Genomic DNA, 25,432 nt, shown 5'->3' on the forward strand with positions numbered 1-25,432 from the left:
GGTCAGAGGGAGCCCCTGCAGCTGGCTCCTCTGTCTTTTTTGTCCCCTCCACTTTTAACAGCTTTATTGAGGTATAATTTACATACTATACAATTGCTTCATCCAGTTTGATGGCTTTTAGTAAATTTGTACAACCCTCATCACAGTCTGGTTTTAGGACACGTTCGTCACCCCAGAAAGTTCCCTCATCCCGTCTGCAGTCTTTCCTTGTTCCTACCCTAGGTCCCAGGCAACCACTAGTCTACGTTCTATCTAGAAATTTTATAAAAATGGAATTATGCAATATATAGTCTTTTGTGTCTGGCTTTTCCTAGCATAATATTTTTGAGGTTAATCTAGGGTTGTTACGTGTATCATATTTCACTGCTTTTTATTGCTCGGTAGCATTCCATTATGTGGGTATATCATATTTTGTTTATTCCTTTACCAGTTGATAGACAATTGGGTTGTTTTTAGTTTTTGCTTATTATGAAAAATGCTGCTGTGAACATTTGTGTCTAAGTCTTTGTGTGGACATATGCTTTTATTTCTCTTGAGTAGATACTTAGGAGTGGAATTGCTGCGTCATTATATATTAAACTTTAAGACACTGCCAAACTGTTTTTCAAAGTGGCAGTACCATTTTACATTCCCACCAGCAATGTATAAAAGTTCCAATTGCTCCAAATATTTTTGTGTGTGTGTGTGAGGAAGATTGGCCCTGAGCTAACATCTGTTGCCAATCCTTCTCTTTTTGCTGAGGAAGACTGGCGCTGGGTTAACATCTGTGCTCATCTTCCTCTATATGGGACGCCACCACAGCATGGCTGGACAAGTGGTATGTCGGTGCACACCCAGCTTCTGAACCCTGGACTGCTGCAGCAGAGCACGCGCACTTAACCGCTACGGGGGGCCGGCCCTCCAATTTCTCCATATTTTGGCCAACACTTAGTATTATCAATCTGTTTGATTATAGCCATTCTAGTGGGTATGTAGTAATATCTCATTGTGGTTTTAATTTTCATTTCCCTAATGGCTAATGATATTGATCATCTTTTCATGTGTTTATTAGTCATGTGTATATCTTCTTTAGTGAAATATTTATTCAGATATGTACAGGATCATGTCTCCTTCAAATAAATATAGTTTTATTTCTTCCTTTGCAGTCTATGCCTTTAATTTCTTTTTCTTACCTTATTGCGCTGGTTAGAATTTCCAGTATAGTGTTAAATAGAAACGGGGAGAGTAGACATCCTTCCCTGTTCCCAATCTTAGAGGGAGAGCATCTAGTGTTTCACTGTTAAGTGTGATGTTAGCTGTTCTTGTGATATTATGACATGCCCCTATCAAATTTTGAACGTTTCCCTACTTTTTGGCAGCAGGAGATATTTCAGGCTCATCTGATGCTTCCCCTGCCCCAGCTGTTTTTCAAGGAGCTCTGGTTCCTTGGTTCCTTTTGTTGACAAATGGTATTTAGAAACCAGGGTCTGGGCACGGGGTGAGTAACAATCACTTTTTAACTCTCTTCATCCAATGTTTTCAGAAATCCAAACCGTCTAGTTGTAAAAGCAATAAGACCCAGAAGCAAGGATCTTCTGCTGTGTCTCAATCACTTTTCAGATGCTTTTTAGTGCCAAATCACACCTGCAGCTGAAGAATCTTGTTACTGGTAAATATAATAAATTTCACAAAAGTCCTCAAATGACAAGACAATTATGTCTTTTTATAAAAGAGCATAACTTGTGCTAGCTGAATAACTGTTGCTTGCTCCCTGCGTTTTCCCCCCCATTGCAGCTTGAGAACAAGGCTGAGGGGAGAAGCTTGGATCGTTTGGTGCCAGTAATAATGTCGTGATAATTGCCATCCCTTGAATGCTAGTGTGGGTCACGAACTGTGCTTTATGTGAATATTCTGATTGGATCTCCCCACCGCCCAGTGAGGGTTATGCTACTTCCTCTCTCATCTTTTCCCAAACATTCCAACTGTGTGGTTTCAGCATTCAGTGTGATTCACTGTTCATCAGAGCTTTGCTTGGCCTGAGTCAGCACGGGGTGGTAGCTGCTGGCGCAGCATGGCTGTGAGGAGCAGTAGTGCCTTGGAGACTCGGGAAACTTCGCACGAGTAATATGTGGTCGTTTGCTCTTGAAAGATCAAAAAAATCTTGATCTAAATACAGATGCCCATGAAGTAAACCGGAAAAGTGTCCCCCTCCCCTCCCTGCCCAATCCTTCATCCCACCCCTCTCCCCAAGATAACCACCATAGTAGTTTAGTGTATATTCTTCCAGACCTTTGTTTTTAGGTAAACGTATTCCAACATCCTGAGAGCTGTTTCAGAGGGACTTTTCTTTCCCAGCACTCTCTCCTCGGCTGCTTTGCCCTCAGTTAACCTTTCTCTTCAGCTGGGCATTTTCCTGTTTGGACCTTGATTGAGGAACTTAGCCAGAAAGAGACTTGTTTGCTTCTAAACTTGAACTCTGCAGGCTATATCTTAGTGTTTGTGCCCCCTCTTGGCCCCTTAAGCCCTCCTATTGTCCAGGGTTAATGTGTAGGAGCAAGAAAGGTATAAGATTTGTAGCTCTGTAAAACATGTTAGATTATTCAAAATATTATTGAATTTTTGTTTATTGGCTCCTAAAATTCCTCGCAAGCTATTGATTGGAGGATCGACTGATGGTGGATCCTTTGGACTTAGAGAGAGTAAGTATGAATGCCTTTGCTTACCTTTAAGGAGTGGATATACGTGGCTAAAAAATGTATATAAATTGAATGAAAATAACGGAACTTGTGAATCATTTTAATTTACATTATCACCGTTACTGTAAGTTTAGATTTGCTTAAGTTGAGTGTTTTTGAAACAAAGCTTCCATTAGTGGCCTGTGCAAGGCCTTCTATATTGATTAATACCTTTTCTACTTGTTCTTTTTCCTTTGATGTCTCATCCTAAAATATTTCCCGGGAGATGGGCAGCCTGTCTCTTGGATTCTAAAGGCACACACAGACACACCAAGTGTGTATCATCACAGTGCACTTAGAAATTTGAGGGAGGCTGGGAGAAGGGTCTCCCAGCATAGCATCAGGACCCCAGAGTACCCTGCAGGGGACAGGTTTGATGACATCACAGAAAAGTTGCCTTTAGAGTGTATGCTGTCTGTGGGATCTGGGTGCCAGACGTTATTTGCCCATCTAGACTTTGACTTTATGGCAGAAACCACTGTGTTCAGTGTGTTAGATTTTGAAACTATTTTCTCACTTCCTCTGCTTCTTATATTTTGGAACTTCTAAAGCTTTTTAAAGTTTGTCACTCCTCATTCATACAGGGCAATGGGGTCATTCCCTGGCACTTGAGTGGCACTGCTATTGAGGGCAGCATACAGGAAAAGGTGACCTGTGGCAGCTGTCGGGGGCTAGAATCCAGGCTGCCTGAATGTTCTTGCTAGGTCTCTGCTTCCCCATCCGTGGAGGTTTGATTTCATCAGGAATCTCTGTCAGGAGAAAGAAGAGAGTTGCCTTAGCAACTATCATTTCCTTTTCTAAACCAGACACTACTCTGAACCAGAAACAATGAGAGCAGGCTTGAGCGTCTGTATGTGATGCTGTTCTGAGTGATACTGTTGACTTCATGTTCTTGGAGCTACTCTCTCTAGAGTACCTGACGTGACAGCCTTGTCTTTGCTTGGCACTTCCTGACACAACCATGGTAGCCAACCCTGGATGTCTCTTACTAGCTGTGGAGCTATTTCCCAGAAAGAGAGTTACAGAAACGTCTTTCCACCTGCTTGGCCCCTCCAGATACGCTTCTCTAGGAGGACAGGTGGCCCTTTTCCAGACTTCCTTCCTACACATCCTGGAGACCATGGAAGAAAACAAGAAGTAGGAAATGGCCATTGCAGAGATGTATCCTGTTAGTCAGAGAGAAGAGAATCCACTCTCCTCTGGTGCTTGCCCGGTTGGCCCGCTTCACAGTCTGCATGGGACCAGGCCACCCACAGCTTCTGAAGAGGGCGGGAGCGTATCTTTTACCTCCCTCTTCCTCATTTGGATTAGAAGTCAAGCCAGCTAGATGCCAGGCCACTGGCATTCCGTGTTCCTGGCACTGAGGGTTCGTATGGTGCTAAGGAGAGAGCAGACATTGAACAATGTGTGCAGAAGGAAGGGTTCTCTTCACCAGCCTTGAGGTGGTGTGCAGTGGGCACCCATGGCCACGAGGGAAAGTGGGCTTGGCCACAGTGCTGATGAGAAGGCAGTGGCATGCTCTTGGACGCTTCACCCATGAAGGGCTCAGCATCAACAGTGGAAGAGTGTTTCCACCTGGCTTTTGTCTTGTACCTGAAGCTTAGGGATAATCGAGGGCACACGTGTATGTGGTCTCGTAAAGTCATGGGCAGGATTTAACTCTTCCCTTGTGTATGCCTCTCTGCCATAAGTGCACAGAGTATTATTGTCCCCTGCACAGAATTTCCGTCGTTTGGACTCAGTGGAGGTTCATTTTCTGTCACCTTAGTTTGAGGTTACTGGCATCAAAACCTTTTGAATATTGGCAGCGATGAGTTGTGGTCTTTTGTATTCTCTTTGAGGAAGAATCCACGTAGGTCAGCCTTTGCAGGAAAAGATGGTGATGTCATGCAGCTCCTGCAGGCTTTTTGTTGGTAGATGACACCAGCAGTTCCTGTAGCTGTAGACAGGACTCATGGATCTTCGTCGGCCATTATTCTCTTACCAAATACAAGGTCCTCTCCCCATTGAAGTTTGTGTTTTAAGTATAACTTGAGCAAAAAAATTCTCTGCTACTTCCTTCCTTCTAGCTACTCTGAAAACAGTTGATGAGGATGCCCGGATTCCATTCAGAATTATCCCAGATGAATACTTCTTCTAGAAGGGTCTTGTTTTTTCCCCCCTGGATGCTGTCATGAACACAGACACACCTTTCCCTGCAGTTGTGAAAACTGGAGAACATTTTGTGAATTTGATTTAGAAAGTAAGTGACTGTGCTGAATAGACTGTTGGGGACCCAGACCCAGGCTGGCTTGGAGGTCTTGCATTAGAGGAAGCATTGAATGAGGAGACGCGAGACAGGCTCTCCCTCTCTGTGATCAGCCCACTGAAGCCTGGGATTTGGAGTAAAGAAAGCTTCTCTGCTCTTCCCTTTCTTGCCTCTATGTTCTGCTCGCTGAACTCATCTGTCCCACTGTGGCTCCTGGAAATAAAGTCACTTTAAAAATAATGTTGGTGTCTGGTTCCATTTTGTTTCTTCTTTTTCCCACCAACACGTGGGGTGGAATTTGTGTATAGTTGGCAAGACTCTTGAAAAGATGAAATTACTGTCCCAGCTCCAGAATGAACTCCAGAGGCCAGCAGGGGAATTCTCTGTTCGTATCTGAACTTGTCACACTTACCCGTGGAAAGCAGACCCACACCAGGGGCAGATGAGATTTGGTAAGGGAGCAGTAGCTGTAAAATACGTTTCTCAAATGCTCTTTGACCTTTCAGAATTGGTTGATGAGAAGGAAGATATTGACTGCTTTCTCTGCCACCCCTAGACTTGCTTTATTCCTTGCCACACAGGTGTTAGGTGAGGGAAGGAAGCCCCTCATGTAAAGTCGTGGATGGTGAAACAGAAAGATGTATTTTTCTTTGGAGAGAGAGGAAAGAACTTTCTGAATAAGAGAGTGGCAACACGTGAGCAGACTCATAGTGGTGAAGCCTTAAAGTCTCAGTCCTTGATGAAGCCAGCTTTGATCCCATGAGGGCAGCTGAAAGACCACTGAAAACACCCTAGGAATTTTAATTTTATTTATTTATTTTTTTTCCCCCAAAGTCCCAGTAGATAGTTGTATGTCATAGCATGTCATAGCTGCACATCCTTCTAGTTGCTGTATGTGGGACGCGGCCTCAGCATGGCTGGAGAAGCGGTGCATCGGTGCGCGCCCGGGATCTGAACCCCGGCCGCCAGCAGCGGAGTGCGTGCACTTAACCGCTAAGCCACGGGGCCGGCCCTACCCTTGGAATTGAGTACTGGGCCCCAAATGATAACCCAGACTGGTGGCCCAACAAATACCAAAGTGGGACTCTATTGCTTACCTGAGGACCACTGTACTGTTGTATCTGTCCTCCTGGGCCTGTAACGTTCCCACCTGTTTCTCTCTCCTTCAGGCTGACGGTCTTCAAGGATGCAGCTGCTGCTACTGGAGGTGCGTAGCACCTTACCTGAGCTGGGCCATGAGGCCGTGTGGCTGTGATGTGGGCCCCTCATGGCCTCAGCAGGAACAGAGCACTACAGTATTGGCCTCCGCCAGGGAAACAACTTCAAGCAGAGTGGGCCCTCAGGCCCAGTGCCTGCCCCGCCACCTGAGAAACCCTCTGAGGGCAAAGTCTGGGCTCAGGCCCATCAGCAGGTGAAGCCAATCTGGAAGCTGGAGAAGAAGCACGTGGGTACGCTCTCAGCAGGGTTGGGCCCAGGCCTCTTGGGTGTCCCACCTCAGCCGGCATCTTTCTTTTGCCCCAGCACTTTATGTAGCTCTGGGACCACGGCTGTCCTTGCAGGCCAGAGCAGCCCCTGTTACCTGCACTCTCTCCCGGACTTGTTCAGCAGTACCCTGCTGTACCGCCGCTCCAACTATAGGCACAAACCGTACCAGCAGCTGGAGTCTTTCTGCGTGCGTTCAAGCACGTCAGAAAAAAGACCTTTTTCTCTCCCTCAAAAGAGCCTCCCTGTCAGCGTCACTGCCAGTAAGGCCACTTCTTCCACAGTCTCCCCCATGGCCCAGCCCATGGCCTCCTCATCCACAGATCCGTACCTCTCACTGGGAGCAGCTGGGGAAAACCCTTCAAGGAAGAGCCTGGCCTCTGCCATCTCAGGGAAGATCCCATCTCCACTCCCCTCCTCTTCCTCCTCCTACAAGCCCATGCTAAATAACAACTCCTTCATGCGGCCAAATAGCACTAAAGTGCCTTTATTGCAGGCCACAGAGGGCCTGAGGACAGTATCCTCACCCAAGATCCACCTGGTATCCTGGCATCATTCAGGGGGCACTGGAGACTGCGCACCCCAGCCTATTGGACACAAGATACCCAAGAGGAATGGCACTGTCCTAGATGATGCCCCTGCCCGTAGCACCCTGTCTACCCCTAGCTCCTTAGACACTTCCACCACCAGTGTTGCCTCTCCCCAGCACAACCAGAGTGACTTAGCCATGAGGGCAGAGCCGCATCCCTGTGGGCTGGATGGCGACTCTGTTTCCCAGGCTCTGACTAAGGAGGTTCGGTTCACTGAGGCCGTGAGGAAGTTGACTGAAAGAGGCTTTGAGAAGAAGCCGAGGCAAGGCTACCAGTTTGAACAGTCTTGTTGCATGAACCCCAGCTTGCAATGGGATCTCCTTAATAGGAACAGGCAGTGGAAACCTCCTGTGGCAGGCCAGCAGTTCCCACAGGAGGATGTTGGAGCAGACAGTAGGATCCTCCCTGGAGCCTCGGACACCTTGGAGTTGGACAGTACAGTCTTCTGTACCAAACGCATCAGCATTCACCTCCTTGCCTCACATGCCAATGGGCTCAGCCACAGCCCTGCCTGTGGATCTGCGATCAACTCCCCACCACGTGGAGAAGACAAAACTCCAGTTTTGCCTTCTCCCCCTCAGCCCCTCGGCGTAGCTGATGTGGCCACCCACCTCTCTTCCCTCCATCTGGGCCAGCTTGGGAAGGAGGGGCCTAAAGAAGCCAGGGAGCTGGACTCACGTGCTAGGGATGTTGGGTAAGTTGGAAAACGTTTTGGGTTCATTTAGAGCAGTAGAATGTATACACTATAGTTTGGTAACACTGATCCTATGTTTCTGAAGGTTGGTTTTAATTTTTAGCTGCGCTAAAATTTTGGTTTTACTTTAGGGCAGAGGTCGGCAAATCCTGCCTGCTGCCTGCTATTGTAAATAAAATTTTATTGAAACGCAGCCTTGCCCATTCATTTACTACTGTCTGTGGCTGCTTGCTTGTTGTAATGGTAGAGTTGAGTCTTTGCAACAGACTAAATGGCCCACAAAACTGAAAATATTTATTATCTGGTCTTTTAGATGAAAAGTTTGCCTACCCCTGCTTTAGCTTGCAACAAGAATTCCAAACACCACTTCTTGGAACCTGTGACTTTTCTACTTAATTCCAAACCAAATCAGGTTCTCAGTAATTCCTGGTATGACGGCCATTTCAGAGTTAGGCTCCTTCTCTTGTGTCTTGTTACTTCGCGAGAACCTTGGTCCACCAAGGCCTTGTTCTGAGTTCCCAGAGAGAGGTCTAGGGACCTTCATAGTCATTTACCAGACATTCACTTATAGTGTTTTGTCTGCAGAATTTTGTACTTATATGCTATGAGGGACTTCGAAGAAGGTGGAAGACATAGTCCTCTCTGCAGAATAGGGGATGTAGGATTGAGGAACTATGGCTAGACCTAAGCTCTGAGGGCAAGAGAAATGAAGTTGTGAGATCCAGATGAGAGACAGCAGACTGGTGACTGGGGAAGAGGCGAACACTGGAGATGATGGGGTGAGAATGTGTGACTTCTCTCATGGAGTTGGCTGGGCTGGGGCATGATTCTTTCTTGTAGTTCAGCTACTGACGTCCAGCTAGACCAGGTTGAGGCTGAAGATCTAGAAGAAGAGCTAGTGGATGGTTTGGAAGACTGCTGCAGCCATGATGAGGATGAAGAGGAGGAAGGTGAGTAGGGGACCCTCTCACCTCCAGCAGGGAATTGGTCCCCACCTGCTATGGAAGGGGGCTAAGGTCCTTGACTCAATTTATCACCTACATTAATCATTCGCCTTGGAGGGTGTAAGGGCAGGAGTGGTTTTTGGGGGACTTTGTTCTCTAGTCCTCCTGTCCCATCAGTCTTGTCTTCTCCCTTCTGCTCTCGAGCTCAAGGAAGGCAGTGCAAGGCAGCAGGGTGGTGCTCGTGGCTCTGCAAGAAGGCTGAGCCAAGATGTCCAAGGAATTGCTGCCGAGGCTTGGTGAGTTTCCCAGTCGGAACTTCTCTGCTCTTCCTCCGCAGGAGACTCAGAGTGCTCTTCACTCAGTGCTGTCTCCCCCAGCGAGTCGGTGGCAGTGATCTCGCGGTGAGTGTTGGCTATGTAGACTGTTGGTAGATGCTCATGTTCTCTCTCCTTATGATGATTAAGAGCTTAATCACCTAAGTCATTAATGACCCTGTTAATCCTAACTCATTTTTACCAAATTTTTAGATTTGGGACTTCGGTTTTCAAGCAGGGAGCAATGGAAGGGAGCTGAAGCATATTTCATCAGTTGGGCTTAAAAACAGTACCATGTTTCTTAGGCTGCAGTTTGGTCTCTAGGCTCCAAAGAAATTGTTCAAGTAAAAAGCAAATAATTTCAAGAAATGTTTAGAAAATTACTATCCAATTAATGAAGAAACACGATTGAGATAAATTCTTAGGCTACCCACATGAGGGTAATTGCCATCTTGCATTATAAATATGTCCCACTGTCCGAAACATTTCTGAGATAGATATACCACTAAGTGGGGCTTTTTGTTTCATTTCCCGCCCCTCTCCCAAAGCCCCAGTAGATAGTTGTATGTCATAGCTGCGCATCCTTCTAGTTGCTGTATGTGGGATGCGGCCTCAGCATGGCCAGAGAAATGGTGCGTCGGTGCGCACCCGGGATCCAAACCCGGGCCTCCAGCAGCAGAGCGCGTGCACTTTGGGCCGGCCCTAATTGGGGCTTTTTGAAATGCTCTTTCTTCTGAGGCTAGTTTTATATTGGAAAATAAGACTGACATTAACCTTAGTAACAAGAAATTGAATTAAAAGTTCTCTAGCTTTATGGGGCTGGCCCAATGGCACAGTGGTTAAGTTCGCACACTCAGCTTTGGCAGCCCGGGGTTCGCAGGTTCGGATCCCGGGCGTGGACCTACACACCACTCATCAAACTATGCTGTGGCGGCATCCCACATACAAAAAATAGAAGAAGATTGGCACAGATGTTAGCTCATGGCCAATCTTCCTCAAGCAAAAAGAGGAAGATTGGCAACAGATGTTAGCTCAGGGCAAATCTGTTTCACAAAAAAAAAAAAAAATTCTCTACCTTTAATCTAGATTATTTTATGGATTGCCCTTAGTGGAGTCTGAGTGATATCCGTCTCTAACTAGGGGACCAAAAGTCAGTCTCTCAATGTAGGCCCTTCTTCTGTGAAACAGGGAGTTGTGGGATGCTGCATAAATGAGATGGCAGTCGGGGGAGGGGTGGGGATGCAGGAGTCTGAGAAAGTTACTCATACGAGGACATTACTGTAAATGAGGACATGTTATTGTGCTCAAGGTTTTTAGAACTTGCTAAAGGATCATATACACCACCTTTCTGGGTAGACAGTGTTCTTCAACATAATCTTTCTTGTTCCCCTCCCACTTCCCACCTTGCCCGATATGAGGCTCTCATCATTAATTACATTGTTTTATTAAATATTAAAAAGAACCCCTCCGAAGTACTAAACATTAAAGTTTTTTTTTTTTTAATAATTTCTGCTGAAAATGTAAAAGAAACAAAATACGAGTATAGAAAATTGGTGAGTTTTGTTTTGTTTTTAGTGCAAAATTTCTAACCTAATTTTAATTAAAATCTGGCTGTATGTGTCAAGGCTTGCCTAACGTATGGAGCACCCAGACTCAGGTTGCTTTTCTTTGTGTCAGCTGTGCCTTAAACGAAGCTAAGAGGAAGAGGAGCTTTCCATGCCTTGGTTAGTATGGACAAGGCAAGCTGCATCTCTGTGAATATGACGTGGCAGTGGCTGTATCAGTTTTAGAGTTCCAAACCAACAAGGTGGAGAGAGCTGTTGGAAAGTGGAGAGACAGAATTGGGGTTTTCTGTGAAGGTGGATAGAAATCCTGTCATAGGTACCCTGAGTCTGGTGCATAAATTCTGTTACTTTAAGCCTAACCTATCCTCCTTTCAGAAAAGCAAAGCTCCTTCTGGTTGTTTATGTTGGATGTTGACTAACGGATGAGACCTCCACTCTCCGTAAGAGAAAGATATTTAACATGTAATTGACTTGGAGTCCCACCTTTTCCACACTTAAGGGTCATCTGGGTTTGTCTTCAGGCCTGCTTCAGGACAGCTGCACAGTCTGTTATTTAACCTTTCTGATTTATAAGAGAAGATTCACAAAATGTTATAATTTGCTCATTAGTTAATTTAACTCCTATAAAATGTACAGTCTTTCTTATCTATATGAAGCTTAAAACATGGCTTTTCAAGCAAATGAAGATTGGTGAATTGTAAACGACCTTGCATTTTAAGGATGACTAAAATCAGAAATACTTTTGGGTTGCTAAAGTCTTGTCTTTTCTCAGTTATGAAAGCTTTATATATTTATTAAAGAGAATTTGGCAATTACAGAAAGGTTTGTTTCTCTACCCAGCAATAATTTATTGCATTTCTTGTTTCACAATCTATTTCTAAGAATCATGTAATTTTTTTTTTTAATTTTATTTATTTTTTCCCCCAAAGCCCCAGCAGATAGTTGTATGTCACAGTTGCACATCCTTCTAGTTGCTGTATGTGGGACGCCGCCTCAGCATGGCCAGAGAAGCGGTGCGTCGGTGTGCGCCTGGGACCCGAACCCGGGCCGCCAGCAGCGGAGCACGTGCACTTAACCCCTAAGCGGACGGGGCCAGCGCAGAATCATGTAATTTTAGGGGCCAGCCCTGTGGCTTAGCGGTGAAGTGCGTGTGCTCTGCTACGGGCGGTCCGCGTTCGGGTCCCAGGCGCACACCGATGCACCGCTTCTCTGGCCATGCTGAGGCGGCGTCCCACATACAGCAACTAGAAGGATATGCAACTGTGACATACAACTATCTGCTGGGGCTTTGGGGAGAAAAAGGAGGAGAAGTGGCAATAGATGTTAGCCCAGGGCTGGTCTTCCTCAGCAAAAAGAGGAGGATTGGCATGGATGTTAGCTCAGGGCTGATCTTCCTCAGCAAAAAGAGGAGGATTGGCATGGATGTTAGCTCAGGGCTGATCTTCCTCACACACACACAAAAATAAATAAAATAAAATAAAATAAATAAAAATAAAAAAATTAAAAAAAAAAAAGAATCATGTAATTTTAGAGATGGAGGTCATCAAGTCCAGCCTCTTTTTTCAGATGTGAAAATTGAGGACCAGAGAAGTTAAGTAACTATTTCAAGGCCATAGTTTCTAGCACTGCTAGACCAGAAGCCAGGCCTCTTGAGGATAAGTCTAGTACTCTTGAGAGGCAGCTAACAAAGAGTTTTGTTTTTTTTTAATTAAACTTTTGATTTTGAGACAATTGTAGATTTACATGTAGTTTTAAGAAATAATACAGAGAGATCCCCTGAACTCTTTACTTAGTTTCCCCCAATGGTAACATCTTGCAAAACTATAATGCAGTATGGTACAACCAAGATATTAATGTTAGTGAAGATACAAACATTTCCATCACTGCAAGAATCCTTCCTGTTGCCCTGATAGCCATACCTACTTCCTTCCTATTCCCATCCCCTTCTTCACCCCTGGCAACCACTGATTTGTTCTATAATGTTGTCATTTCAAGAACGTTATACAAATGGAGTGATAGCCATATGTAACCTTCTGGGATTGACTTTTTGTACTCAGCATATTCTCTGCAGATTCATCCAGCTTGTTGCAGGTGTCGATAGTTCGTTCCTTTTTATTGCTGAGTAGTATTCCATGGTACGGATATACCACCATTTGTTTAACCATTCATCTGTTGAAGGACATTTGGGTTGTTTCCAGTTTTGGGCTATTACAAATGAAGCTGCTAGAAACGATCATGTACAGATTTTTGTGTGAACGTAAGTCTTCATCTTTCTGAGATAAATGCCCAGTAGTGCAATTGCTGGGTCCTATGGTAATCGCATGTTTAGTTTTTTAGAAACTGCCAACACTGTGTTCCAGAGTGGCTGTACAGTTTTACATTCCTGTCTTGTCTTTGTTTTTAAATCTTAACTCATTCTCCTTGATTTCCAACAATCTCAAATTCTGATATTCAGTAAATTAAAAGCCTCTGAAATAAAGTATTTTGGAAATGAGGAATAGAGTTGAATTAATTGGAATTATTTAATTGGGAATTAGTATTTAACTTGACCCAGTAAAGTTCATTAAAAATCTCTAAGGTTTAAAACACTGAAGTATTTTACATACAGTGCCTATTTCTATTGTGCTGCAAAATAACAGGTAGAGTGGCTCTTTATAAGCTAAAAATTATCTTATAATTTTATTTATTTATTTTTTCCCTCAAAGCCCCAGTAGATAGTTGTATGTCATAGCTGCACATCCTTCTAGTTGCTGTACGTGGGATGTGGCCTCAGCATGGCCGGAGAAGAGGTGCGTCGGTGCGCGCCTGGGATCCAAACCCGGGCCGCCACCAACAGAGCACACGCACTTAACCGCTAAGCCACGGGGCCGGGCTTAAAAATTAACCTTAAATAGTAGTATTTGTAATCATATCAGCTCAGTATAGACAGTCATAACTGTTCTCTCCATTTTCAGTGCTATTTAAAGAAATGGTCTGGGTCTGTCAGCTTGTACCTGATAGATAGTGAAAGTATTCGCTATTTTGAGACCCTTCAGATAGCCTTGGCCGAGCCACTGTGGGAACAATAGTAGGGACCCCATGGCCCGCTGCTCCAGATCCCCAGACCTGCTTTACCACACTGTTACATAAAAATCTGGTGTCACAAATCATTTCCAAAATGGAGAAGAGCATTAATCATCCACATATCTCCAGATAAAGCTAAATATCAAATGAGTTAGAAGTATCACTATTTTCTTTTTTTTTTTTTTTGGTGAGGAAGATCAGCCCTGAGCTAACATCCGTGCTAATCCTCCTCTTTTTGGTGAATAAGACCAGCTCTGAGCTAACATCTATTGCCAATCCTCCTCTTTCTTTTTTTTTTTTTTTTGCCCCCCAAAGCCGCAGTAGATAGTTGTATGTCATAGCTGCACATCCTTCTAGTTGCTGTATGTGGGATGCGGCCCCAGCATGGCCGGAGAAGTGGTGTGTCGGTGCGCGCCCGGAATCTGAACCCGGGCCGCCAGTAGCAGTGCACGTGCACTTAACCGCTAAGCCACGGGGCTGGCCCCCACACTATTTTCTTTCTGTTGCTTTTTTCCCTTTTTCTTTTTAAAAATCTCTATACCTCTTCTTAGGTCTTTTCTGCTCTTCCTCTTTTTTAATTATCCATATCATTTTTTTTCTCTCCTCATTTATTTCTCTTTGTCTTGGTGTAACATATTCTTCTACTAGTATCCACCCAAATGCGTTACGTGCTCTCAGAACCACTGTTTTCAGGGACTTCCCCAGCCTGTGGCTAGTCACAGGAGATCTTGGAGCTGTGTCACAGAATGAAGTGTTGGAAAACTTGTCTTTGTAGAATCACAATTTGAAAGATAGCATCCTGAAAGAAATGATATGTAATAGTAACAGCGCTTCAGCACGTACGGTTTTCCTTTTCCCTACCACATGTGTGTTTTTTATCTTAGGGACTGCATGGAGATTCTGACCAAACCCTTCTCCAATGAGAAAGTTGTCCGACCAGCCCTCATCTACAGTCTCTTTCCCAATGTGCCTCCTACCATCTATTTTGGTACTCGGGATGAGAGAGGTAAACCTGGCCAAGTGTCTAAGCCCAGAAGAGCCCCCAGAAGAAGGATGCTGGCGAAGCTGGGAGGAGGTGGCAGTGGGAGGAAGGGACTTTCTGGAATGACTGTTAGGATGCTCGGTTCCCCACCTGGTTCACCGGTCCGGTATGGGGGCCTTCTTCTTGTCCATCCTTTAGCTGACCCTTCTCAGCATCATAATCTCATGCTTGGTTCTTGCCCTCTAACCTTGTCTCTCTCCCCTTTCAACCTCCCCTGCTCTCTGTTCCCCATTCCTGTGCAGCCCCTTTCTTCCCCAAAGTGTGCTCCTTCGACACTCTGATCTGCAGTGATGCGTAGTGACTTGCCTCCCCAGGGAAGGTTGAGCAGCAGTGCTGTCCTTTTCCTCTTCTCACCATGACTCTGCTCTTCTCCACCCTCCCCACACCCCTTTCCCTAGTGGAGAAACTTCCCTGGGAGCAGAGGAAGCTGCTGCGGTGGAAGATGAGCACAGTGACCCCCAACATTGTCAAGCAGACCATTGGACGGTCCCACTTCAAAATCAGCAAGAGTGAGTACTTGCCGTACTGCAAGCCGGTCCTCTGCCCCCTAGATGCCTCCTGCTGTGAGGGGACCCCGTCCTGACGTTTTCAACCTCATAGGAGGACACTGTTCTGAAATCCCTCTGGACTGGAGCCAGTTCCTCAAAACTGGAGGACAGAGGGCCATTGTTCTATCCTTGACCCCAGGGCCCCGTGTAGGACAGCTCCATGGCAACTCTTAGAAAACTGGGTCTGGGAGCTGTGTCCAGGACCTGTGGTATTTCTGGGGCCTCTGGGCCAATCTCTGTCCCAGGGACAGAGCTGCTAGCAGGACTGACTCCCTCACGTGCCTTCTATAGGAAACGATGACTGGCTGGGCTGCTGGGGTCACCACATGAAGTCTCCCAGTTTCCGCTCCATTCGGGAGCATCAGAAGGTAGGGACCCTTTCTGAGGAGCTCTTCCTCTGGGCCCTGGACTAGGCAGGTGGAAGTTGGTACTGGGAGTCGGGGGAGAGGAGGGTGACCACAGAGAAGTCAGAAGGGTTTATAGAAGAGTGAGAAGGTACAGGAGGAGGCAGCAATGTGAGACCTGAGCAGCTCACGCACATCTAGCAGCTCAGCTGCAGTGTCTTGGGCAGTAGCAGCCTCTCAAGGACACTTGTTCCTCGAATGTGTCTTGAGATGCAGCGTCTCTTTTCAGTTTCTTGTTTCCCCTATAACCACTGCACATTGCCGCCATTCCTCAAGCTGAATAAGTGTAAAGAGGACTCTCGTCTCATGTTGGAACCAATGAGTCCCTTGCCCCCGACTTCCCGACAGCCAGGTGCTTTCCTTTCTTTGTGCTATAGGCTGTCATGGAAAAAGACTTAAAAGCTTTTTCTTTGCACTTAAGGTGAATATCCTGTCTGCCTTGATCACTGTTATGTATCATGAACTATCAACTCCTAGAGGCACTGAATTTTGTTGTGTTTTGTTTGTGTTTTAATCATCTTTGGTGAGTTCTCGGCAGCTGAATACTTAAGGACTGTTAGACAGTGATGATAAGAGGGAACAGGAGCTTAGAATGTTGCTAAGGAAGTTGGAATGGGATAGCGAGTCTTGCCATCTTCCTCGTGATCTCACCTGGGCTCTTTCCCTGCTCTCACCCTTTGTCCCTTCTGTAGCTAAACCATTTCCCAGGTTCATTCCAGATTGGGCGGAAGGACCGACTGTGGCGGAACCTGTCCCGCATGCAGAGCCGCTTCGGCAAGAAGGAGTTCAGTTTCTTCCCCCAGTCCTTCATCCTGCCCCAGGATGCCAAGCTCCTGCGCAAAGCCTGGGAGAGCAGCAGCCGCCAGAAGTGGATTGTTAAGCCAGTGAGTGGGTCACAGTGGGTAGTAGGCCATGGTCTGAGAATGGCAACAACGGAGTATTGGGCCAGGAGCAAATCGCATCTCCTTTCCTCTTGACTTCTAGCCAGCATCAGCTCGAGGCATTGGCATCCAGGTCATTCACAAGTGGAGTCAGCTCCCCAAGCGAAGGCCTCTTTTGGTGCAGAGGTGAGCCTGTCTCCAGCTGAGATCCCGCTCCACATTTTCCCCTCTCCTCAGCCTGGAGGTTCTCTTTTTACGATGTTCTGCCCTTTGTCCTCGCAGCCAAAGACTTTCCTCAGCCAACTATTTTGAGGTCTTTATCTCAAGGACTGTTAGCTGGCTCTATCTCATCTGTCATGTCCTTGAAGCTGGCCTCTTCCTATGTAGGTATCTACACAAACCCTACCTCATCAGCGGCAGCAAGTTTGATCTGCGAATCTATGTTTACGTCACCTCCTACGATCCCTTACGGATTTACCTCTTTTCGGATGGGCTTGTCCGCTTTGCGAGTTGCAAGTATGTGGTGGTGGTGAGGCCTCCCCCTGACAGCTTTGGGGATTTGTTTTTCTGAGAGGGAGGGAAACTGGAGGACACCAAACAGAAAAATAACATAACATTTTGGTAGATTTTGTTAGCAAAGGAGAACGTGGGGTATGTTGGGGAAAACCTAGTCTTCCTTTCCTTTTACATAGAACACTTCACTTCTGACACTTCTGGTCACCAGGTGTGTGGGGTTTTCTCCCACACGAAGCAATTTTCCACAACACCAGCTGGATGTCCTACAGTTTAACTCAATTCTGACGCTATCTACCCGAAGATAGCATCAGATTGCACAGGTTAAGGGTCCAGTGTCGCAAGGCTGCCCCTCCCCCCACCACTTCAGATGCCAGTCACAAGTCCAGGTTGCCACATGTGCTTCTGACCGAATGGCTATAAATCAAAGGTTCTGTGACCCCTCCTCAGGTTCAGTTAATTTGCTAGAGTAGCTCACAGAATTCAGGAAAACAGTTTACTTAAGTTTACTAGTTTGTTATAAAAGGATATGGTAAAGGATACAGACGAACAGTCAGGTGGAAGAGATGTATAGGGCAAAGTATGTGGGAAGGGGCGTGGAGCTTCCGTGCCCTCTCTAGGCTCGCCACTCTCCCAGCACCTCCGCGTGTTCACCCACCTGGAATAGCTCTCCAAAACCCGTACTTTGGGGATTTTTGTGGAGGCTTCATCACGTAGGCATGATTGAGCACTTTCATTCCTTCTCCTTTCTTAAGAGAGTGGGGAACAGGGCTAAAAATTCCAAGCTTCGGTGCTCTTAACACTTAGGAAATTCCAAGGGTTTGAGGAGCTCTGTGTCAGGAACTGGGGCAGAGGTCAATATATGTATTTGTTCTTATAAATCACAATATCACATGGGGAATGGGAAATAAGGAAGTTCTCTACTTCACTGAATCTGGAGAGGGTCTTCCTGCAGGACTGAGGTGGGATAAAGGAGGTGAGTTTAGCTGTGGTATTCTAGAAACCTTACAAACAGACTTACTTCTCTGGCCCTTGTGTATCGGAAAAGATGTGTCCACTTTTTCTTTACCTCCTCGGGATTGGCGAAAATGTTTGGACCATTGTCCACTTGCAGTCCTAACCGTCTTAGCTCTGCCTTTCTCCTCACTTCCAGGTATTCCCCATCCATGAAGAGCCTTGGCAACAAATTCATGCACCTGACCAACTACAGTGTCAATAAAAAGAATGCTGAGTACCAGGCCAATGCAGATGAAACGGCCTGCCAGGGCCACAAATGGTATCAGGCAATGTCCCTGTCAGACTCCTCTAGGCCTGGAGGAGCACAGGGTGCTAGGGTTTTGGGAGGTTCAGAGGGCTGGTGAGTCAAGGATTAATAGAAGACCCAAAGACTATGTAAACACTTGACAATTCAAAATTGGTCTGTCTGCATCCAAGCTCATCTCTTTCTTAATTTAAAACATCAAAAGAAGAGATGAAGAAAATAACATTTGGGCCTCTTACTCTCTTTTCTTTTTCTTTTCTTCATCACTCATTCATAGAATATAACCCCAAATACTCCCTCCTCCCGCCCCCCGCCTCGCAGGGCACTGAAGGCTTTATGGAACTACCTGAGCCAGAAGGGAGTCAACAGTGATGCCATCTGGGAGAAGATAAAGGATGTCGTTGTCAAAACTATCATCTCGTGAGTCATACTGCCACCCTGGGTTTGGGGCCTGCCACCGAATCCCCTCTTTTCTCATGGGCCCCCACACTGCAGTGTTCCAGGCTTAGACCATGCTATGTTTCAGTTTCTCTGAGGACAGGGACTAGGAAGGAGGGGATCGAGTTAAATTCTGCTCTTCTACTAAACTTCATCCCCAGAAGCTGGCCCCCAATCAGAGGCCTCTCCTGAGAGCTGCTTTTCCTGGGTTGCTTCTGCTCTCCCATATCTGGACCACTCCATGGCAGGGCCCTCTGGGAGGAGCTGGGCTGAATACCTCCACCTCCCGTGACCAGGTCAGAACCCTATGTGACCAGCCTGCTGAAGATGTATGTGCGGCGGCCCTACAGCTGCCATGAGCTCTTTGGTTTCGACATCATGCTGGATGAGAACCTCAAGCCCTGGGTCCTGGAAGTCAACATTTCTCCGAGGTGGGTGGTATTCTCAGGGCACTCACAGTAGAGCCCTTCCTGGATCCTCATGAGCCCATTTCCGCACTAGTCTTGTGCATTTTGAGAAGACTTTTCCTCCACTAGGGAAAAGTGTGTTTTCTCTTCATGGTCTGTCTGTCTGCTCATTCAGTCATTCTTTGCCATTATCTCAAGGTTCTTTGAGGATGGAAAGAGATTGTTAAAAGTTATTCTTTTAAACTTGATCCCTACTGCATGCTTTTTCCCCTAGCCACCCAAGGTCATGGGCAGGAAGCACGCTGAGTGAAGTTATTCACTATCTGTGGGGCAAGAAGATCCCCATGATGGTGCTCATGAGTTTGGATGTTTGAGCCCTTTCATCCTAGGGAAGCCAGGGAGTAAATGGGGCTAGCACTGACTTGGACGTATAACTGGAAACAGTTTTGGAGTCTGCTTTTACCACTCTTTGCATCCTTTCCCCGAAGCCTCCACTCCAACTCTCCACTGGACATCAGCATCAAAGGCCAGATGATCCGTGACCTTCTGAACTTGGCAGGCTTTGTTCTGCCCAACGCAGAGGATGTCATTTCCAGCTCCAACAGCTCCAGCAGCTCCACCACCAGGTCAGCCTCCTTGCTTGTCTGTGGCTCGGCTGGCAGCATGGACAGCCCCATCATGACTCTGGGAAGGAATGGTGTCTGGGTGCTCCCCCCTGCTTGTTCTCCCTTGCTGCTCGCTCTGCCCCTACAGTTTACCCATGCACCACTGCCACATCAGTGCCCCTAAAAGCATGTTTGGTCATATTGCTCCCCTGCTCAGGAATCCCCACAGGGCCTGGGGAATCAGCTTTAAATTCCTCCTGGGGACATTCGAGGCCCCAGCCTCCTTTTCCCAGGCACACCCCCTGACTTCTCTTTGTGGCTCCTGTGCTCTGACAAACCGGATCACTCACAGAACCTCCAGGATGGAAGGATCCTTATGGCTCAATTAGTCCAGCCTCCTCTCTGAAACATTCGTTGCTCCTCACTGTTCCCCCATAGTGTCCCCTCCTCTGCTCATGGGGTCTCTTCCTCCTGAGTGCCTTTCAGCCAGACCTCCCTGTTGTGACCTCTGTCATCCATCAAGGCAACTAAAGCCTTGCTGGAGGCGATGTCTTCATGAAGCCAGCTCAGTGTGGGCTCTCTTTCCTCCATACCTCCAAACCATTCGGAACTGCCTTTGAGGGAAGGGAGCTGATATTTAGTTGGTACCTGCTATGTGTAAGGAGAAACCTCTAACTTTGGGCCGGCCCCGTGGCTTAGCGGTTAAGTGCACGTGCTCCGCTACTGGCGGCCCCGGTTCGGATCCCGGGGCGCACCGACGCACTGCTTCTCCGGCCATGCTGAGGCCACGTCCCACATACAGCAACTAGAAGGATGTGCAACTGTGACATACAACTATCTACTGGGGCTTTGGGGGAAAAAAATAATTAATTTAAAAAAATTAAAAAAAAAAAAAGAAACCTCTAACTTATCCCCACAGCAGCTCCCTGAGGTTGGTGTTAGTATCCTCAGTTTACAGATGAGGAAAGTGAAAATCATTGGGATTAAGTAACCCATCCAAGGTCATTTCAGCTACAAAGAGCTGGAATTCAGATCCTGATTTTCTGGTCACAAACTTACTTTCTCCACCATACCTTGTGAACTCCTGTTTGGCTCTGTGCTCTGGTTGTCGTTTGACACCCGCCAACCGTGAGCTCCTTGGAGGCCATCTTTGTGTCTCTCAGTAGTAACCATAGTAATGAGGATGATGAAACTGAGGTGCAGGAAGGTCAAGTAGTTTGCCCAGGATCACACAGCCAGTAATGCTGAGCTGGGTATTTAGTAAGTGTTCACTAGATTAAACTAAACTGAGGTATACAGCGATTATTCCAGGGTCCTCATTTTTATCATTCAAATGCAACCTAAAGAGGGTACTTTGTACTCGTTTCGTTCTTCCATGGTACTTGATCTTTGACTCCCAGACAGGCTACTTGAGTGGAGTGCATTCCAGTCTGATCTGGTCACATAACGATCATCTATCCGGAGGTCTTTGTCTTCTCTTGAGGAGGGTGTCTTCTTTGCTTGGTCTCTCTCTGCGTGTCCTCAGGATGTGAGGTTGCTGACCTTCGCCTTCGCTGCTTTTCCTCCCTCTTCTTCCTTAGCCTGCCGAGCTCCCCCAGGGACAAATCTCAAATGGCCCCGGAATACTTCACTGCACAGAAGATGAAGAAAGACTATTACTTGACCCAGAAAATTCCTGATCAGGTAGGAAATTGCCTTCTCCCCAGTGCCAGAAGAAAGCTTTCCTGACCAAACATCTGGTCCCCTGAGGCAACCAGTTTTTCTTCTCTCTAGGGCAGGGTTTCCTAACCCAGGCCCATGAGCCCCTTGGTGTGCAGAGACTTGTTGACATGTATGGGAGACAGTTGATGGCCTTCATCGCGTGTTCAAGAACCACTGCTCTTAGCAAAATGCTGTACTAACCCACTCTTGTTGTCAGAGCTGTAGACCCTTTGGGTTTCTTTCCCTGAGGTGCAGTGACCCCTGGAAGGCTTGACTTTCTCGGAGCAGATGAGGGAGCCAAATGGAAGAGTGGCAGACACAAGGCTGTTGCCATATTTGAGTTGCTGGATTCTGATCTTGACTCCATCCAACAAACCACTTAACCTCTGTGCCCTGGTGGCTCACTCACCCTGAGCAAGAGTGTCTTCATCCCCCAGCTAAGCTCAGTAGACTTGGGAACAGACAAGGTCCAGAGCCGGCCCCCCAGGCTGCCTTGGTGGTCCTGGAGCCCTAGGACCCCAGAGCTGTGCTCCCTGTCCCCCAGCTTCTTGCTTGTCTGCCTCTGGCTTACACTCCCCATCACACCCTCTTCCCTCTGTTCCTTGGGCCACAGGACTTCTATGCATCTGTGCTGGATGTCCTGATGCCAGATGACGTTCAGGTTCTGGTCGAGATGGAGGATGAGTTTTCTCGCCGTGGTCAATTTGAACGAATTTTTCCTTCTCGAATCTCCTCTCGCTATCTCCGATTTTTTGAGCAGCCACGATATTTCAACATTCTCACCACCCAGTGGGAACAGAAGTACCATGCCAACAAGCTCAAAGGTGATGTGTCCCCACTGCCCACAGGAGGCCATGTTAGGTTAAATCCCAGTGCATCAAGAAGTGGGCCTCTGGCAAGAACAGTTGGCCAGTTGATTTCACCCTCTTAAGTCCCATCCCTGTTGATCTTGTCCTAGGAGTCGATCTGCTTCGGAGTTGGTGCTACAAAGGGTTCCACACAGGAGCCATCTCTGATTCCGCTCCAATGGTGAGTGATGCCACTGGTGGGGAGAGGGGCAGCTCCATCTCAGGCCCCTCCCTCCTCCGTCTTAAGAGTGCAGCATGGGTTGGGTGTAGGTCCAGACCCTCTCACTTTTTCCTGAGGTCCTGCCTCTGTGTTTCATGACCCTTCCCTTTCAAGGGAATGATTGCCTCCAGGATTCCCTGGGTGTCTTTCTTTCAAGGATCAAAAAGTGTTTTGTAGCCTCAACTTGTTGTCTGAATTGAGAGAGACCCAAGACTTTTTCCCATGTGAGCCCATGCCTGCAGGGTAGGGAAGGGGAGAGCTCCGTGGTCACTCAGGTAGATCAGGGAGAATCTCAAGGCCCCGACACTCCCGCCTGACCTCTGCCCAGCCCTTTTGGCCTCATTGCTTCCTTTGTTTTTAGTGGTCTCTCCCAACGACTCTTCTGACTGTCCCCAAGGGTGACGTGACGCTCAGTGCTTTCTCCAAATTGGAGAGTGGCAAGCCGGGGTGAGTGCTGCCTGGGCAAGGGAAGGATGGTGGGTGTGAGTTCAGGGAGTTTTCTTCCTTTCTCTTTGTGGATTATGACGAGATCAGCAGCTGTCTCCAGCCAGGGTTTGGTGGGAAGAATATGCAGCCACAGTCCTCTTCCTGGTGGCTTTTGGTATGCCCAGTGAAGGCGAGCTGCAGTGCAGAATCATTTGCAGAAGCAGCCACTTTTAGCTGTACCCACCAGCTGTGGGAAATCTTTAGCCCTCCTACTCTCACACACCTTCACACTTGCACTGAAGCTCTAGAGCCTTCAGATAAATAAAATGTATTTTATGGTCATTTGTATCTCCATATAGTTATGGTCTGTAGCCCCATAATGTCGTGAATGCCTGGTTCAGACTCTGAAGGCAGATTGCATGCAGGTTAAGGTCTTAGCTACACAGTGTCTCAGCCATTTCTTTCCCCACCTGTTCCCTTCAGAAAACACAGCTCCTCCGAGGGAAGCGTACCACTCTCTGAAGACAAGACCACACCCAAGCCCAAGAAGACCCAAGCTGGCCTTGTGCTTTTCCCCAGGAAACCCAGTTCCTTGAAGGAGAGTGAGGACACGCGCAGAGAGCCCAGCCTCTCCACCCAGACGTTGCCTGTGATCAAGTACTCGGGGGGGACTCCGAGACTCTCCACTTGCTCCTCCTCCCAGTCCCCTGGGGACTGCCTCCCGGCTGCTGTGAGCCCGTGACTGGCCCCCTCACTAGCCCCTGCCCAGGAGCACCAGCCTTAGCTACCTCATGGGACCCGGCTGGCTGGCCAGCCTGAGCCCCCGCCCCCTCCACCTTGCCCCTCCTCAGAGTATTTTTTGAAGTAGTTGAATTGCAAAGATGGGTATCTGGAGGGCTGGAAGGGTGGTGGGGACGGGGAGAAGGTGAGGAAGGTTCACTGGCTGGCCCCTCATATCCGAGCAGAGAAGCCAGTGATGGCCACTCAGCCTTATAAAGCAGGGTTTGGTTTCTACCTTCAGAGAGCCATGTGTGGTTTGTTTTAGGCCTTGGTGCCGTGACTGAATTCTAGCTCAAGAGGAGAAAACATTCTGAACGTATTTGGGCCTGAAATCCACTGCAATTGAGGAGGTTCCTCTGAAGGTCCTCGTTTGCTTAGGTCTCACCCTCCTACCACCTGTCTTGAGGAGCTACTTTCAGAAACTTCCTCAGTGGACAGCAGGGAGAGGCCCTGCCATGGTGAACCCATTTCCTATCATCCTAGTCTTGGGAGCTTCACCACCTCCAAACCGTTTCTCCTTTCATATACCCACCCAGCCGGTAGCCCCAGGGCTTGCTGTTCTGGCTTCACATTGCTGCTTGCTCAGCCTTCTAGACTTCTCTCTCGTGGATGTTACCTCTTAGCGCTCTGACTGAGAGGTTCTGTGAACGTTGTGCATTTCCCATGGCCCCAGGGAAGGAGCCCCGGTAATCTCAGTTGCTGTTGTCTGTGTCCGTTCATCAAAGGACACAATCCAGGGGGAGGGTGGGAGGAGCTGAGATTTCCCCACAGCGCAGAGGATGTCTCATGTTCCGCTTATTCCCTTCACTGTGTAGGTCGCTAGGGCAGGCAGAGCGGTGACGTGGCGGGTGGGTTTCAGGAGCAGTCACCATCGTAGGATGGGCTTCCAGTCAGGCTGCCGACTAAACTCTTGTACTCTTAACCGAATCTACCTCCCTCTCTAAAACTCAGTAAACAGTGAGTGCTCAATAAATGTTGACTGAGTGAACTGTACATACGAAGATCTCAAAGGACACGAGCCCCTAAACCAGAGGGTGTACTTTCCTTCCTGGGGCAAAGTGGAGCCTGGAGGAAGCACAAGGTGGGAGGGTTGGGTCTGAAAGGCTGTTTTCACTTGAGCTATGCTCCTCCCTAACCCAGCACTTCCCGGTTGTTGCTCGCCCCCTCCTCAACTCTGTAGTTCCTTTAGTTCGTTTTTCTAGAAGTGGGGCCATGCAAGAAGCCAACTGGCCCCTGGCTCTGATACCCAGGTTTCCCCCTTTGCATATCAGGCAGGAATCTCTGCTCACAGTCTCACTCTGGGCTCTCTCTGCTTTCATTCTCTCTGAGCTTTGGAAAAATGTAGACTGCGTGACTTCTGGGGTTCTGTGGCAAGTTGGCCTGGGGCCATGGAACAATCTCTGAGAGACCTGCTGGGGTTCAAGGCCACGCTGTAGATGGCTGTGCCGGCCAGTCCAAAGGCCGTGTTGACAGTTGTGAGGAAAGCTTGGTGGCAAAGTCCTGGGGCAGCGCCTACTGCGCAATAGTAAGGACTTCAAAGTCGGGCCTAGCAAGAGAGGTCCTTGACAGGCCTGATCAATCTCTTGGGATAGAACTGAAGCAAACTCCCTCTTCTCCTACCTGGATGCAGTGTTCTAACGCAGACGTCGCAACGAACCTTGTGACAGGGCAGTAAGCAGCCTTCCTAAGAAAACCAGCCACCTGCTGAAGCACTTTTGTTGTGGCTGGTCCTCTGTGCAAGGGC

The 25,432-nt window shown here is 47.6% G+C and overlaps 1 protein-coding gene across 3 annotated transcripts in view; it reads left to right on the forward strand.

Moving 5' to 3' along the window:
* Positions 1–23,922, forward strand: part of TTLL4 (tubulin tyrosine ligase like 4) — a 37,910-nt gene extending 13,988 nt beyond the window's left edge. The window contains exons 2-20 of one of the 3 annotated variants that reach the window (XM_058533012.1): positions 4,784–4,956; positions 6,132–7,728; positions 8,569–8,678; positions 9,010–9,073; positions 14,499–14,620; positions 15,055–15,165; positions 15,496–15,572; positions 16,301–16,492; positions 16,593–16,675; positions 16,877–17,005; positions 18,156–18,278; positions 18,585–18,683; positions 18,998–19,132; positions 19,597–19,734; positions 21,294–21,396; positions 22,028–22,238; positions 22,373–22,443; positions 22,844–22,929; positions 23,392–23,922. In XM_058533012.1, the coding sequence (XP_058388995.1) occupies positions 6,230–7,728; positions 8,569–8,678; positions 9,010–9,073; positions 14,499–14,620; positions 15,055–15,165; positions 15,496–15,572; positions 16,301–16,492; positions 16,593–16,675; positions 16,877–17,005; positions 18,156–18,278; positions 18,585–18,683; positions 18,998–19,132; positions 19,597–19,734; positions 21,294–21,396; positions 22,028–22,238; positions 22,373–22,443; positions 22,844–22,929; positions 23,392–23,650 (3,612 nt within the window). In that variant the 5' untranslated portion in view covers positions 4,784–4,956; positions 6,132–6,229 and the 3' untranslated portion in view covers positions 23,651–23,922. The remainder of the gene's footprint in view (positions 1–4,783; positions 4,957–6,131; positions 7,729–8,568; positions 8,679–9,009; positions 9,074–14,498; positions 14,621–15,054; positions 15,166–15,495; positions 15,573–16,300; positions 16,493–16,592; positions 16,676–16,876; positions 17,006–18,155; positions 18,279–18,584; positions 18,684–18,997; positions 19,133–19,596; positions 19,735–21,293; positions 21,397–22,027; positions 22,239–22,372; positions 22,444–22,843; positions 22,930–23,391) is intronic. The other 2 variants (XM_058533014.1, XM_058533013.1) reach the window with 2 other exon arrangements.
* Positions 23,923–25,432: the final 1,510 nt, after the last annotated feature.

Source organism: Diceros bicornis, chromosome 37 (genome assembly GCF_020826845.1).
Source record: "Diceros bicornis minor isolate mBicDic1 chromosome 37, mDicBic1.mat.cur, whole genome shotgun sequence".
Classification (NCBI taxonomy): Eukaryota; Metazoa; Chordata; class Mammalia; order Perissodactyla; family Rhinocerotidae; genus Diceros; species Diceros bicornis.